A 16,314-nucleotide genomic window follows, 5' to 3' on the forward strand; every position below is an offset into this window, starting at 1 on the left:
GTGAAGTTGCGGTACTTACCCATGAGACACGCCACAAAAAGGTTAGGGCAGATGCACTCAGGCTAACTGAATTTTTAACAGCATGATCATTTTAAATTACTGCCAAACAACCTCTCTGGCACTGATAATTTAATTTTACGAGTGTGGAGTCTCATTCCTTCAGATGTGAATTATTGTTGGAGATTTTCAAAAAATATATACATTATTTTTACTTGTTCTTTCTGTAACTTTTAGCTCTCTCTCTTAATCCCATCTTTCTTTCCCTCACTTTATTTTGCTTTCTATGCATAACTTTACAATGAATTATATATTTTAATTTATACTTCCCGGTTTAGACTCTGCGGGCTAGATTGCCAGTTGTCTATAGCCTCAGTTAGCGGCCAGAGGGGACGTTAATGCGAGTGTTAGAGCTTAGCGACCGGGTATGCATCTTTTAGCGCCCCGATGGAACATTCATTAGAGGCTCACTGGAGGTGCAAACCGCATGCGCCTGGCTACTGATGATCACTTCGATCATGACGTATTCCTGTTGCAACGTGCGCACTTGCGCCCTGATCTCTAAATTCGGTGCATGCTCCTCATTTAGCGCCCGCCAATGACAACATCTGGAAAAACAGTCGGTACAGGTTTGCAGAGTCATTAACTGGTGGCTACTTAGAGATGAGGAAGCACTTCCCTCGGAGGTCACAGTCAGGGCAATGTTTAGAGTTTGCAGCAGCAGATAGACATAACAGTACAGGTTGAAAACAGGGGGCTGAAATTCACCATCCCTGAAAGGACGGCTACCACGGGGTTTGGGCGGCCATCGTGGTCGGGTGTTTTTTCCCTCCCCGAGCTGTCCGTATTCAGCTTGGGGGGGGGGGGGGGGCGGGATTTGAGCGGTGCGCACTTCCTCCGGAATCGGCGGGGTGAAGCCACGCTAAAGGAGTTAGTGGCACGGTGAGGTAATCAGAAGGTGGGCTACTGGAAAACGGCCACACCCGTGATTTTCAGCTACAAAAAGCGAGGACTTCTTCAGGCAGTGCCCCCGTGAGGTTTCCCAGTCAGTGCACGAACGTGACACCGCTGGAGTTTTGCCACGATGGGGGCCGTTTGGTAGGAAAATAGTTTTATGAATTTTTCATTTTAATTAAAAGTGCAGTGTTTTATTAATTGTTTTGGCTCCATTAAACCTGCTGAGTGCTGCTCAAAGATTTTCAGACTTTTGTACAACTTTCAGGTCTGACTCTGTAGTGGAGGCCTGTAGGCCTCATTGTGGGCTGCAGAGACCTGCTTGGCAGGGTTCACCCTGAGGATGGGAGGGGTGTTGGGAGGATGGCACCTGGTCAGAAGCAGGGCGGCAAGCAGGAGAAGGCATCGTCGTCTGCGACATGCAGAGAGGCAACGGGCCAGGGAGACAGCAGCCATGGCTGCACAACAGAGAGAAGGGCGTGCGTGTGCAGACCTGCAGCTAGAGAGGGTGGCCAGGAAGGTGATGGCATCAGGAGGAGGGTGAAGAATGCTGCCTCCCACCCCCCCCTCCTCCAAATACTGGGAGAGGAGCCTTTCCAGCAAGAGCCTCCACAGGAGCCCGAGAATGAGGAGGACCAGGGAGATGGCCAGCAGGCAGCTGCCAGGGGAGGTGGCCATCGCAGGCGTGGGGGAAGGAAGCCATCCCCTCAAAGGTTCTACAGACCTCAGTTCCCCTTCCTCCTGCTCACTGATGAGCAATGCCTGTGAAGGCTATGATTTCGGAAAGAAGTACTGAGGGAGCTCTGTACTCTCCTGTGAGAAGATCTGCAACCTCAAACAAGCTCAGGACCGCCCTCACTGTGGAGACCAAGGTCACCATTGCCATGAATTTTTAAGCAATAGGGTCTTTCCAGTCTGCCACTGCAGACATTGGCAACATCTCACAATTCTCGGCACATCGGTGTATCCGGTAGGTCACAGATGCACTGTACAGAAGATGGGTCCAGTACATCTCCTTCCCGATGACAAGGGACAAACAGGTGGAGCGGCAGGCCGGATTTGCCCGAATGGCAGATTTCCCGAGGGTGCAGGGTGCCATTGACTGCACACACGTTGGGCTGTGGGCGCCACATCATCACCCAGAGATCTTTGCGAACTGCAAAGGCTTCCACTCTCTGAACGTGCAGCTCGTGTGTGAGCACCAGCGTCGGATCCTGGCAGTTGATACAAGGTACTCGGGCAGCAGCCATGATTCGTTCATTCTGCGCCAGACCAGTGTGCCCGCTGTCTTCACCGGCCCGAATCAGGATTGCGGTTGCCTGCTTGGGGATAAGGTATATCCCTTGTCCACGTGGCTGCTCATTCCATTGCGAAACCCCAGGATAGCGCCAGAGCATGCATACAATGCTGCTCATTGTGCCACCAGGTGCATCATTGAGAAGTGCATAGGCATCCTCAAACAGAGGTTCCGGTGCTTGGACCGCTCTGGTGGCACCTTGGTGTACTCTCCTCAAAGGGTCTCTATAATCGTCATGGTCTGCTGCATGCTGCACAACCTGGCATTCGTGAGAGGACAGCCGCTGGAGGTTGAGCCAATAGTACCACCTGAGGAGGAGGAGGAGGAGGAGGAGACGCAGGAGGAGGAGGAAGGCAGCTGTAAGCAAAATGAACGGTGAGCATCGTTCTTTCGCCACTGACTGCAAAATTCAGGCCAGAGAATTTACATTATCTTCCTTTATTTGGTTACTGCTTTTCTCTGCCTTCAAATCCAGTTGTTTGCGCTGAGCTAAGTGATATCCCTGCAATTAAACTGACTGCTCAACACTTTCGTTTACTCATGCCTATTATTTAAATGTCTGTTAAAATGCAATACCTGAATACAAGAGAAACAGGCTTTAAATAAACAGCATGTTAGTAACTAACGTTATTGGTGTGTTATTTTGTCAGGACTGATTCTGATAACATCAAGTGATCTAATGAAGGACCAGTTAGAAGATTCTTTTAAAACAGCATCAATTTGCATTTATGTAGCATCTTTAATGTAGATAAACATCCAATGCTGCTTCACAGAAGAGTAAAAAAAATGCCTAGCCAAATAAGGAGATATTGGGAAGTGGGTAGAGTTACCAAAAGCTTGGTCAAAAAGGTGAGTATTAAGGAAAGTCTTAAAGGAGGATAGGGAGGCGGATAGGCGGAGGAGTTTAGGGATGGAATTCCGAAGTTGCAAACAATCAGACTGAGCTCAAAACAATGGCCAAGTAAGGGAATGGAGTCAGCAGTGAGGATATGTAGTTTGTGATGGCAGCAAAGGACAACAGCTTTGATCTTCCCAATGTTTTTAGTTGGATGAAATTGCACCTCATCCGACACAGTATGTCGGACAAACAGTTCTGATACCGCTCTTGGCACCTGAGGCTCCATGCCGGGAGCACAAATTAATAAAATGTAGCCAAAGGTAATACATGTGTCTATGGTTTTTGTTACTTGTTTAGAATGTTTATGCCCATAGAATTTCCTGGGTAATCAAATGCAAAATGACTTCTCAGTAAAACTGAAGTGATGGTGATACTGTCAATAATGCTTTTGCCTAACAGTTCCCACACATCAAGGACACCAACCTGTATTGCCATTGCAAGCTGATGTGAACACAAAAATGGGCCCAAAAGTGAATAAACAATGTTTTTGCATAAAATAAGACATCAAACATCAAACATGCTGGCTTGATTTCAAGGTAGCAATCGAATTTCAGGCTACATTTTGTTGCATTTACAAACAGATCTGAATCACTTAATTACTGTAATAACTTGCAGATGTGTATATTTAATTTTTAATGCACCTTTTTAGATCTAAGTGGCTCAATTTTCCGCAATGCCGTTTTTTGGCACATTGCAAGTGTTACGACTATTTTTTTTGGCCCCGACTACTCCAAAAAATAAGTTGCAAGTTTCCCCATTCTATTTTGTGAAATTGGCACCGTTGAGGCCTTTCCTTGAGCTATGGTGGCTGGAGCCTAATGTCTGCACCAAAAAAATTCTTCTGCACACGTGGGGGAAAAAAAAGGAAGTTTTTGACGTGACTGCTATCGGTGCGCATGACCAGTACAGCTCCCAATCTGCATTCGGCCATTTTTAAAGAACCACATGTGTGTGAGAACTTTAATTCTCATTGGAAAAAATCACAGCTGCAATACAATATGCATTGCGGCTCAAGGACCAAGAATTTCTCACAGGATGAAGTGGAGGAACTAGTTACTGTAATTGAGGCTGGATGGCTTGAGCTGGACACCAGCAGAGGACACCACACAAAAATTTCACCAAAAGAAATGAAGAAATGCTGGAACCAACTTGCTGAAGATTACTGTGCAATGGTGACCACCCAGAGGTCTGGAGGCCAGTGCAAAAAGAAGTGGCAGGACCTTGGTCAAGTAGTTAGTGCAAGTAATATTTTCATTTATTCATTGGAATTGCAATTGTAAATGTGACCATCTGTATGTGTCCCACCCAGCAGAAAGACACTCGCTCTAAAAAGTTACATTTTCATCTTGGCAGAGGAAGGTGTCCCACAACAAAAGGGAAAGAACTCGAACAGGAGGAGGCCCAGCAAATCTGCACCATTGACACCCTTGGAAGAGAGGGTCGCTGCTTTGATAGGTTCTGCCTGGAGAAAAGCAACCACCACTGCACAAGCAGGGCCCACACTCAAGGGAGAGGATAAATCCTGCAAATTCTATAGTCTGGCTTTGCTAAATGTTAAGTACTGCGCGGGCTAGCCATTCTTCGGTTCATGGGGATGTTTCCGTCGGCTGCGTTTCCGTTGATGCAATGTGCTATCATTTATCGTGGTCCTTCAAATGAGCCTGCTGCCTGCACTGTGTGAGCCTACTCATGCCACCCTGCCCCCTCCTCTGCTGCTAACAATTTGTCTATTCTGTTATAGTTTGCAGAACTTGAGGCCCGCACTGTTGTACTCACTCTGGAAGAGATGCAGATGCCATCCACTGAGGTGCCAGGCCCTTTCCTGAGTGGTACGCGTATTGGGACATTCCATGGTTTCTCACAGTCTGAGGCTGCGGGTCCCAGTGGGATGCAGCGAGGCACACCCAGGGCCCCACCGTCCGAGGCTTCGGGTCTCAGTGGGATGCAGCGAGCCACACCCAGGGTGAGGAAGGGAAGGAGAACTCGACAGCACTCTCCTGAGGTGCAGGATCTAACAGATGTGGTTCAGATGATGGTAATGAGTGCGAAGAGCATTGACCTTACACAATCGCTCCTGGACACCATCAGTGGGGTGGGTGATGAGGTAGCGGGACTGTCGGGAGAAGTAACAACACGTTGCATGTTCAGCCATGAACTCATTGAATGGCGGTGCAGGCTCGAAGGGCCAAATGGCCTATTCCTGCACCTATTTTCTATGTTTCTATGTTTCTCACGAGAAATGGGAACACTGTCCGGAACATGAGGGAGGGAATGTTGCAGGCAGCTGATACACTGTCGGCGAACATGAGGGAGGGAATGTTGGAGGTAGTTGAGACACTGTCAGGGCACATGAGGTAGGGAATGTCGGAGATAGCTGCTGCAATAAGGGAACACGCCCAGACCCCGCGCCCATTGACAGAATCAACTGCCACTGCCACTCCCTCTCCAATCCCCAGACCAGCCAGGCCTTCCACGTTACCTCCTGCTCCCCCACCCCTCCCAATCAAGAAGTGCGCATTACCGAGACATTCAAAAAAATAAGCTTAGTACCAACCCGAGAAAAGCTGCGCCACCTCCTGCCGGCAGGGGTGGAGTCAACAAGACCAAGCGCAGCAGGCGGTCTTGGAATAAGGCAGAGGAGAGATGGGTGCAGCCTTTCTTTGCTGCTGTTGTTGTTGCTGTTCTTCTTCTTATTGTTACTGTTGTAACTGTTCTCAAATTAAATGTTTTTTGTAACTTATGTAAATTTACAAGTTTAAAAGTTAATAAGTGATCTTAAAGTTTTTAAGTGATCTTCAAAGTTTGTAAGTAATCTTAACTGATAACTTTAAATTTTGATACAAGAATATTTTTATTGAAGTTAAGTACAAACAAGTGTTTGTTAAACTATTGAATAAATTATATTTTAAATTATAACAATCATTTCCATTATTTGTTCCATTATTAACACAACTTTTTGAAGTAAAGAAGAATTATTTCCATTATTTGTTACAACACAACACAACATTACGGAACAAGTTCAAACAGTAAATATGGTCCATGTGGAATAGCTGCCATTGAGCCTTCAGGCAGCAAACCATTCACGGATGAACTGCTGGCGCATGGCTTGAGCAATCGTTAAAGGGGCAGAACGGCCCGCTCTCCTCCGTCATCGTGTTCTCGGTTCAGGTAGTTGCATGGTTTCCTCATCCTCTTCCTCCTTCTCCTCGTCATCTGCATCTTTCTCCTCCTTATCATCAGCCTCTCTCACCTCAGGTGGGTCTTCTATTACCAGCTGTTGCTGCCTCATGATGGCTAAGCATGCAGCAGACAACAGTGAACTGACCGACAATCTCAGGGGAGTATTGCAAGTAGCCTCCGGAATGGTCCAGGATCAGAAATGCTATTTCAAGATGCCAAAGGTCCTCTCTATGATGCTGCGCTCCGCAATGTGCGACATGTTGCATTCCCGCTCAGCTTCCATCCGGGTCATGCGTAGGGGCATCATGAGCCAGGTGGCGAGGTCATACCCTTTGTCTCCCAGCAGCCAGCTCTGCCCTTCTGGCTGCTGCTGAAACATGGTAGATATAGCACTCTTGTGTAGGATGAACACATCATGGGTGCTCCCAGGGTATCTCGCATCAACTGACATGATGCGACGCATTTCGTCACATACAAGCTGCACATTAACGGAGTGGAAGTCTTTTCCGTTCCTGTATATCTCAGAATCCTCCAAAGGTGCTCGCAAGGTGATGTGGGTACAATCAATGCAGCTCTGAAACTTTGGGAGGCCAGCAATCCTGGAGAAGCCCACAGCCCTTTCACGCATTGCCTGGGCAGTCATGGGGAACTTTATGGAGTCATTCCTCTGGGCATGTTGTGCATGTCAAAATATGTGTTGCATAAGAAATCGCACACACATCCACAGTTGTCACCTGGAATGATCCAGATGCATAGAATGAAAGTGCAGCTGTATAACCTTCACTTCAACTGACAAAGCAGTCCTCCTGACGCTTCTAGGTTGCAGGTCTGCTTTTACTAACTCATAGATCTCGTTTACAACTTCTTTGCGGAAACGCAGCCTTCTCACACAATCTGCATCACCCAGGTATGAATGCCTATCTCGCTATACCCAACGTGGGTAAGGCCTCCTGCCCATCATCCTACATGCTCTGAGGTTCCTCATGTGATGACGTCGAATCAATCGTCTCCTTCGCAGCACCATCATGCAGAAGGCTTGCACGAGGCATGGCATCGTCAGAATTGCCCCCATGATTAAATTGTGCCTTTGCAAGAAGTTCAAAACAGCAGGACAAGCTTCTGTGTTCTCTCTCTCCCCAAGGTCAACATCCTAGTATGGAGCACACCCAGGTTTGCACATGCACAATAGGCTTGATTAGAATGGGAAGCAAGGTATTCAAATGAGGACAATTGGGGCAATGAAGTCAAATGCAATTATATAATTTTAGTTCTTTCAAGGTACCACCTCACCACCGACCGAACATCTCCTCACCAGGCTCGAGGGTTGGCCAGCAGAATCGCTCCCTCGCACGGACACAGGGGCTCGGGCAAACACCGCCCGACCAATGCCCCCCCGCGCGCGGACTTCTTTTGATGCTGCTGCATAGTGTAAGGGTCTCATCCCTTCAGCTCGGCTTCCACACACCCTCTCCCCGCCCCCAACCACCTCCCCGCCCCCAACCACCCGCCCCCCCCCCCCACTGGGCTTCATTTGAATCCGAGCCCCGAGCCCGTGTCCAGGCAAGGGACCGATACTGCAGGCCGATGCTCCGACCCTCGAGCTCGGTTTGGAGATGTTTGGTGGTGGCGTAGCAGTTTGAAAAAAATCCAAAATTAAATAATTGCATGAGACTTCCATTTTGTGCATTTTAAGTTTGAAAAAAATGAAGCTTCATGCTGCATATTTAATGTGTCCTTGACTCCCTCCAAAACTTCGCATAAAAATAATGGCGTCTTTCAGCGCAGATTTTTTAATGTGCTCTGGTTTTTCTTAAGTGCCCAGAAGGTTTTTTGGGAGTGGTCACATATGCTGTCCTAGGAAAAATGTAAGTTGGCCAAACTCGCATAAATGTGAAAAACTGGCGCAGACATCAGGTTACGCCCCTATGACGCAAAAAAAAAACTAACCTACAAAAATCGTTACTGAGTTACACTGGCGCACAATCTTTGGGAAACTTGGATATTTTAATTCAGGCCAAAAAAGCGACGCGCCAAAAAAATGGCTCAAATAACTGGGGATAATTGTGCCCAAAGTATTTTAATTACTGTTTTTTTAAATGACTGTAAGCCAGCAAAGGTTTCCAATCACCTTGTAAGTGCTGTGTATCATTACAATTTTTTAAAGTATTTTTACATGTTGCAACTGGCACCCAGGGCCCAGACATTCCACTTCAACAAAAAAGGACATTTAATCGAGTGCGGGGATGTTTCCAAAACACGACTTAAGCTGTTTGAGAATACAGAAGGTTTTGTGTTGCAGCATTTGCAAACTGTGGGTTGATGTGAATATATTTCCATTTGAATGTTTATTAGATTCATACTTTTACAACATATTGGGCTGAATTTTAATGGGTAAGGCAGGTTGGGGGGTCTCCGAGGTGGTCGGACAACCCTCCGTTTCCTGCAGGCCTTGCCGAATTTAAATGACAAGGCCTGATTGAAATGGGAAGCCCATGTTTCCCACCCGCCGTCAGCCAGATTGAGAGTCTGGCTGGCTCCGGGCAGGTAGGCTTACGGCATAGGTCGCACAGAGGAGGGAGGGAAGGATTGCGAGGGGGCTGGGGAGCAGGATCGGGGGCTAGAGAACGACCAGAGGAGCGGGGGTGGGGGGGATCGCGAGTTGGGGAGAGGCCAGAGGGGGAATTGCAACAGGATGGGGGCCGCGAGGAACATGGGGCTGTATTAGAGATTGCGGGCTGGGAGGAGGTATCAGCAAAGGCTGGCAACCAGAGGAGCAGGGGTACAGATCTCATGGTGGGGATCGGAGTCCTGGGAGAGGAGTCTCTGATCGCAGTGGGTAGGTTAGGCAAAGACCTCCCCCCCCCCAACTTACCCATTTTTATTAGGTTAAAATTCCCCTATTAAGTTTATTACACTGTAACAGTACTGCTTCTAAACACTTGGTTGATGTCTGCTTATGACACACAGGTTCGTGTGGAAAAAGCCTTCGTATCAAAACTTTTTCTCCTTCATGCTACTCAGTTGGAAAATAATGACGATTTTGCTGTTGACCCACACTCTCCATCCCTGGTCTTCATCACTCATTGATTAACAGGAAAATTGGGACTCAATGCCATATAAATATTGTGGATTCTGAAACATTATCGCATTGTGAAAATTATTATATCGATGGTCAATGGTGTTTGGAAGAACATTTCCAACTGTTCTGGATCTATAAATATAACTACATACCAAAAAATGAAATTCGACACAACTATGGGGCACTACAATTTTAAAATAGTGTTTCCTTATTGGAAGGCATGTCATATAACACTTTGCCTAACACTGTAGTCCGCGGTAATTTGCTTAATTGGAGAAATAAGTCACCCTAAATGACAAGCTGAAGCGAAGTAGGCCTCTCTTTCTGCTTTTCTGTCAACCCCAAAAAATTAAAAGAAATATTAAAGTTGCAAGGAATTAGAAACGACTTTTAGTTTAAGACCTCAGCTATACAAGAAGGTAGAAATGAAAGGAGGGCAACTGCTTGTGTAGATGGTGGTATTTGTATATTTATCTGTATCACAGAGTTCAGACAGGGCTATTATAAAGGGCATTGTCTAATAATCAAAGAAATGAAGGCGAGAATGGTAGGATTGTTAAATAAGGTTGATGTACAGAGGGGGATTGCAGAGTCTGAAAGTTTAAATAGATGTTTTGTGGCTGGTATTGGACTTAGTAGGAGAGACAATGGAAGAGGATATGGATTGAGTTACTGTACTGTAAGAAAATCGGGAACGACAGCGGAATAATAGTTCAGGAAATAAGAAGTAAGTAAAGGATAACACTGAGGGTGGAATTCAAGAGGAGGGAGGGGAAATTTTGGAAAAGTTGGAGCAGTTTAGTGGAACGAGAGGAAAAGCTGTCTTGAGGAAATTAGAAATTATAGGGGGGAAAATTGTGGTTGGAGGCTTCATGCGGGCGAATGCCTCCGACCAAAATTTTTTTGAACGAAAATACCTGGTGGTCCCGGAGGAACGTAGGAATGCGCTTGGAGGCCTAGTTTTGCAATCCAGCATACGGGAACATGTCTTTCAGGATCGTATGCGTATCCTGCAATCATGTGGACCTGGACCACCAATCACTGTGTAGTATTCTCATTCATAGTAATGGGAGCTCCGAGCTCCCATTACTATCAATGAGAACACTCCTAAACTCAAATAAAACACAAGCATAAATAAAAAAGTCACCACTTTTTTTTAATTAATAGAAATTGCATTAAATTAAATGTTTGAGGAAAATTTATTTTTTGAAATTAATAAAAAAAAATTTAATAGTGTTAAAAATAAACTTAACTTCATAGATAGGGTTTTTAATATAAAAATAAGTAATAATATTTAATTTTTCAATGTTTTAAAACACTTATGCTGGTAAAAGCAGGATATACGCCTGTTTTTACCAGGCATAAGAGTTTGAAGGACATTCGCTGGGCAACAGTTGGGCAAACCAATGATCTCATAGGAAAGGATTCTCTTGGGAAGAGTGATTGTAGCATGGCGTAATTACAAATTCAATTTGAGGGTGAGAAAGCTAGGTCTCAAACTAATGTCCTGAATTTAACTAAAGGCAATTACAAAGGTATGAAGGCAGAGTTGGCTAAAGTGGACTGGGAAAATAGATTAAAGGGTAAGATGGTAGATAAGCAATCATTTAAGGAGATATTTCATAACTCTCAGCAAAGATATATTCCAGTGAGAAAGAAAGACTCTAAGAGCAGGATGAACCATCTGTGGCTAACTAAGGAAGTAAAGGACAGTATCAAATTGAAAACAAAGGCCTACAATGTTGTGAAGATTAGTGGAAGGCCAGAGGATTGGGAAATTTTTAGAAATGAGCAAAGGATGACTAAAATAAAATAGAGAGAGAGAAGATCGTTTATGAGAGTAAACTAGCAAGAAATATAAAAACAGACAGTAAGAGCTTCGACAGGTGTATAAAAATGAAGATGGTAGCTAAAGTAAACTTTGGTCCCTTAGAGGATGAGACTGGGGAATTAATAATGGGAGACAGGGAAATGGCAGAGACTTTGAACAAATATTTTGTATCGGTCTTCATAGTAGAAGACACTAAAAGCATCCCAATAATTGATAATCACGGGGCTATTGGGAGGGGGGAACTTAAAACAATCACTATCACTAGATAAAAAGTACTGGGCAAACTAATGGGACTAAAGGTGGACAAGTCCCCTGGACCTGATGGCCTACATCCTAGGGTCTTAAAAAAAGTGGCTGCAGAGATAGTCGATGCATTGGTTGTAATCTATCAAAATTCCCTGGATTCTGGAGAGGTCCCAGGGGATTGGAAAATCGCAAATATAACGCCTCTATTTAAGAAAGGAGGGAAACAGAAAGCAGGAAACTATAGACCAGGTAGACTAACATCTGTCATTGTTGGAGTCCCTTATTAAGGAAGTAGCAACGGGACATTTAGAAAATTATAATACAGTCAAGCAGAGTCAGCATGGTTTTATAAAAGGGAAATCACGTTTGCCAAATTTGCTGGAGTTCTTTGAGGATGTAACGAGCAGGGTGGATAAAGGGGAACCAGTAGATATCATGTATTTCGATTTCCAGAAGGCATTCAATAAAGTGCCACATAAAAGGTTACTGCACAAGAGCTCGGGGGGTTGGGGGTATTATATTAGCATGGATAGAGGATTGGCTAGCTAACAGAAAATAGAGAGTCAGGATAAATGGTTCATTTTCAGGTTGGCAAACTGTAACTAGTGGGGTGCCACAGGGATCAGTCTTGGGGCCTCAACTATTTACTGTATTAAGTATTAATGACTTGGATGATAGGATCGAGTGTAATGTAGCCAAATTTGCTGATGATACAAAGATAGGTGGGAAAGCAAGTTGTGAGGAAGATGTGAAGAATCTGCAAAGGGATATAGATAGGCTAAGTGAATGGGAAAAAATTTGGTAGATGGAGTATAATATGGGAAAATGTGACGTTATCCACTCTGGTAGAAAAAATAAAAAAGCAAATTATTATTTAAATGGAAAGAGATTACAAAATGCTGCAGTGCAGAGGGATCTGGGGGTCCTCGTACATGTAACACAAAAAGTTAGCATGCAGGTACAGCAAGTAATTAGGAAGGCAAATGGAATGTTTGTATTTATTACAAGGGGGATGGAGTATAAAAGTAGGGAAGTCCTGCCACAACTGTACAGGGCATTGGTGAGACCATACCTGGAATACTGCGTACAGTTTTGGTCTCCTTATTTAAGGAGGGATATACTTGCATTGGAGATAGTTCAGAGAAGGTTCACGAGGTTGATTACGGAGATGAAGGGGTTATCTTGTGAAGAATGGTTGAGCAGGTTGGGCCTATACTCACTGGAGTTTAGAAGAATGAGAAATATATAAGATTCTGAGAGGGCTTGACAGGGTCAATGCAGAGAGGATGTTTCCCCTCATGGGGGAATCTAGAACTTGGGGGCATAGTTTCAAAATAAGGGGTCGCCCATTTAAAACAGAAATGAGGAGGAATTTCTTCTCTCAGAGGGTCGCGAATCTTTGGAATTCTCTACTTCAGAGAGCTGTGGAGGCTGGGTCATTAAAGATATTTAAGATGGAGATAAGCAGATTTTTGAATGATAAGGGAGTGAAGGGTTATGGGAAGCAGGCAGGGAAGTGGAGTTGAGGCCAAGATCAGATCAGCCATGATCTTATTGAATGGCGGAGCAGGCTTGAGGGGCCAAATGGCCTACTCCTGTTCCTATTTCTTATGTTTTTATGTTACTTTATCATCTGTTTCCTTTTAAATTCAGCATCACATTTGACAAACAAATTAATAATCACAAATACAACAAGCAGCAGGGAAGATTTCCTCCGTGTGCTACGTGTATCAAAATCTTAAATACATTTATATAGAACAGGGGTATATTTTCCCCACTATAAGTATTATGAAAACTTGCCATGTTCTGGGAGCAGTGGAACAGTGATGTTGTACATTAGATCCTGGCTCGGTGTGTCTCTGTCTACAAAGGACAATTGTGTAGCCTGGATTACTGTAACTCGATCTTCAAGTGCCTAAAAAAAAAATGTTCGTTATCCAAATGTATTTTACAGAATAAACATGCTTCCTCCTTATTCTATTCATCAAATGTGAGACTTTTTCTACTTTTCTGTGACACGGATCTAAAAAATGAAATAGGTATAAATAATGCTTGCCGTTAAAGGCCTGCTAATAGATTCAATATCAAAATACATTTGAATTTGAATTATATTTAGAACAGTAATTAAAGATTAAAATGGACCAATAGTCAAACAACTATATCTTTATTTACCACAAGGCTGAAATGCCATAATGCCCCAGGTAAGAAAATTCCATCTGTACCTCAACATGGTATTCCATCTGTGTTCTTCAACACTTATTAAACAGTAGAGGTCATTTTCAACTTCGCCACCTGGGCAGTAACCTGAGCAGGTCACCCACGGTGTATAGAATTGGGCAGATTTTAAGCAGGGTGGGTGATCCGCTCTGCCAGGTTACCGTCCAGGTGACTAAGTTGAAAATTACCCTCCATATGTTCACAGTCAACAGGTCCTGATGCCACATCCAGCTCTCTCTTGAATTTTCTGATGCAATCGAACTTCACTCTCTCCCTATGGATTGTGTTCCACACATACACCACCCTCTATTGTAAGTAGTTAAAAGTAAATGGGTCTGTTCACCTTTCCTCATTGAGCACCTCATGCAGAGAATTTACTAAATTTAACTTGGAAGAGTCCAGCAGACATGGGGGTAACTTAAGATATTCTTACTGTGAGCTGTAGAGGGGCAATAACTCCTGGAGCTAGCTGTGGGGCACCTTCATTTTTCTGTAATATTCCGATTTGAAATATATGGCTTTCAGCTCCAGTGTAGATCCTGGCATCATTTGTAACCTGCAATAAATAAAAACTGGTGGGTGGCAGAAATCATTTCCTTGGCTTCTTTATTAGATGGTATTGTCATGCTTACATAAAAAGGATTTTTAAAAGTTGTTCCAAAGAACTAATTTGTTTCATATTCAAACCAAAAAAAAATCACTATCTATTTGATTGACTCTTTGTGTTTTGTGAACAAAGTTGCAATACTGTACTGTTAAACATTAGTACAAAAATGTGATTGTAATCTTCAATGGTGAGGGCCCAAGGTCTCAATCTTCCAAATCATTGTAAGCTGCCCCTTGCTGTGCTTTCCCAGTTCTTCTGCTGCTGTTGCAATTTGCAGCACATTGGGTATTGTTGGTATCCTGTAAAGCGAGCTTGCTGCCTACATTCCTGGAATGTGGCTACGATGCATAGCTTACAGCACAGTGCACAGAAAGGAGTGTAGCTGTGCAAAAAATGGAGCCTGGTGTAGAATTCTAATACACTTGTAATCAAAGAAAGAATTGTATTTATATAGTGCCTTTCATGCCTAATCTGTGGAATTCTCTGCCCAAGGAAGCAGTTGAGGCTAGCTCATTGAATGTATTCAAGTCACAGATAGATAGATTTTTAACTAATAACGGAATTAAGGGTTATGGGGAGCGGGCGGGTAAGTGGAGCTGAGTCCACGGCCAGATCAGCCATGATCTTGTTGAATGGCGGAGCAGGCTCGAGGGCTAGATGGCCTACTCCTGTTCCCAATTCTTATGTTCTTATGTCATCAGGACAACCCAATACACTTCACAGCGAATAACTTACTTTTGAAATATACTCACTGTTATTTTGGAGGTAAACATGGCATTATGCGATTTTCATCCTGCATTCAGTATTAACTCTATACATTTAATTCAGATATTTTGATGGTGCCAGTTTTTATTCACTCAGTAACTTGCACATTAATCAGATTTCATGGGAAACATTTTCAACTTGCCACCCGGATGCAAATTGAAATTTCAGATCGCCGTTATAGAAACTGCTCAATATATTTCAATCCTGAGTTATTTGTGCTGTTTAAACTTTCTTAATGATAAATGATGACTTATTACTTGTTGGGGTACTGTCACAAAATTGTGCTCCTAACAGTCAATGCTCCCTAACTAGGAGTATGAATTTGTAAAATTAGCCATTATCACAAAGCAGTATCACAATATCTGTAATGCCAAAAATGACCCTTCTTACACAACCACCAGAGGGCTCATCCCCTGGAGTCCCAAGTGATCCCATAATCCCTTGGGAGCACAGGTATTTAAGAAGGCTTCAGGTTAGAGAGGCATTCAGGAGACCTGCAATAAAAGACTAAGATCACACTCTACTTTGAGCTCACAATGTTCAGTCTCTTTCTCCATACACAACAACTGGCGACGAGATACAGATAGTGAACCCAAAGATGCAAAGAACAGTGGGCATCCTGGAGAAATTTTCGGAGGGAAATGATTGGGAAACCTTTGTGGAGCGACTCGACCAATATTTCGTGGCCAATGAGCTAGATGGGGAAGGGAGCGCTGCCAAACGTAGAGCAATCCTCCTCACCGTCTGTGGGGCACCAACGTATGGCCTCATGAAGAATCTGCTCACTCCAGCGAAACCCATGGAGAAATCGTACGACGATTTGTGCACACTGGTCCGAGAGCATTTGAACCCGAAGGAAACCGTTCTGATGGCAAAGTATCGGTTCTACCCTTAGAAAAGGTCTGAAGGCCAGGAAGTGGCGAGTTATGTCGCCGAGCTAAGACGCCTTGCAGGACATTGCAAATTTGAAGGACATTTGGAGCACATGCTCAGAGACTTTTTCATACTTGGCATTGGCCACGAAACCATACTTCGCAAGCTTTTGATTGTAGAGACCCTAACCTTGAGTAAGGCCATAGCAATAGCCCAGGCGTTCATTGTCTCCAGTGACAATACTAAGCAAATCTCTCAGCACACAAGTGCTGCTACAAGTACTGTCAACACAGTGATGTTGTTTTCGAATCGTAACATACATGGCAGGTCACACATACCTGCAGCTACACGTCCGCAGATGTCTCAGAGT

The 16,314-nt window shown here is 44.2% G+C and overlaps 1 protein-coding gene across 1 annotated transcript in view; it reads right to left on the bottom strand.

The window, feature by feature from the left end:
• Window positions 1-16,314, bottom strand: part of fras1 (Fraser extracellular matrix complex subunit 1) — a 757,390-nt gene that overhangs the window by 196,529 nt on the left and 544,547 nt on the right. The window contains exons 32-33 of the mRNA XM_070871094.1: window positions 14,133-14,255; window positions 13,283-13,397 (exon numbers count right to left, since the gene is read on the bottom strand). Coding sequence (XP_070727195.1) covers window positions 13,283-13,397; window positions 14,133-14,255 — 238 coding nt within the window. The remainder of the gene's footprint in view (window positions 1-13,282; window positions 13,398-14,132; window positions 14,256-16,314) is intronic.

This window comes from Pristiophorus japonicus, chromosome 2 (genome assembly GCF_044704955.1).
Source record: "Pristiophorus japonicus isolate sPriJap1 chromosome 2, sPriJap1.hap1, whole genome shotgun sequence".
NCBI lineage: Eukaryota > Metazoa > Chordata > Chondrichthyes > Pristiophoridae > Pristiophorus > Pristiophorus japonicus.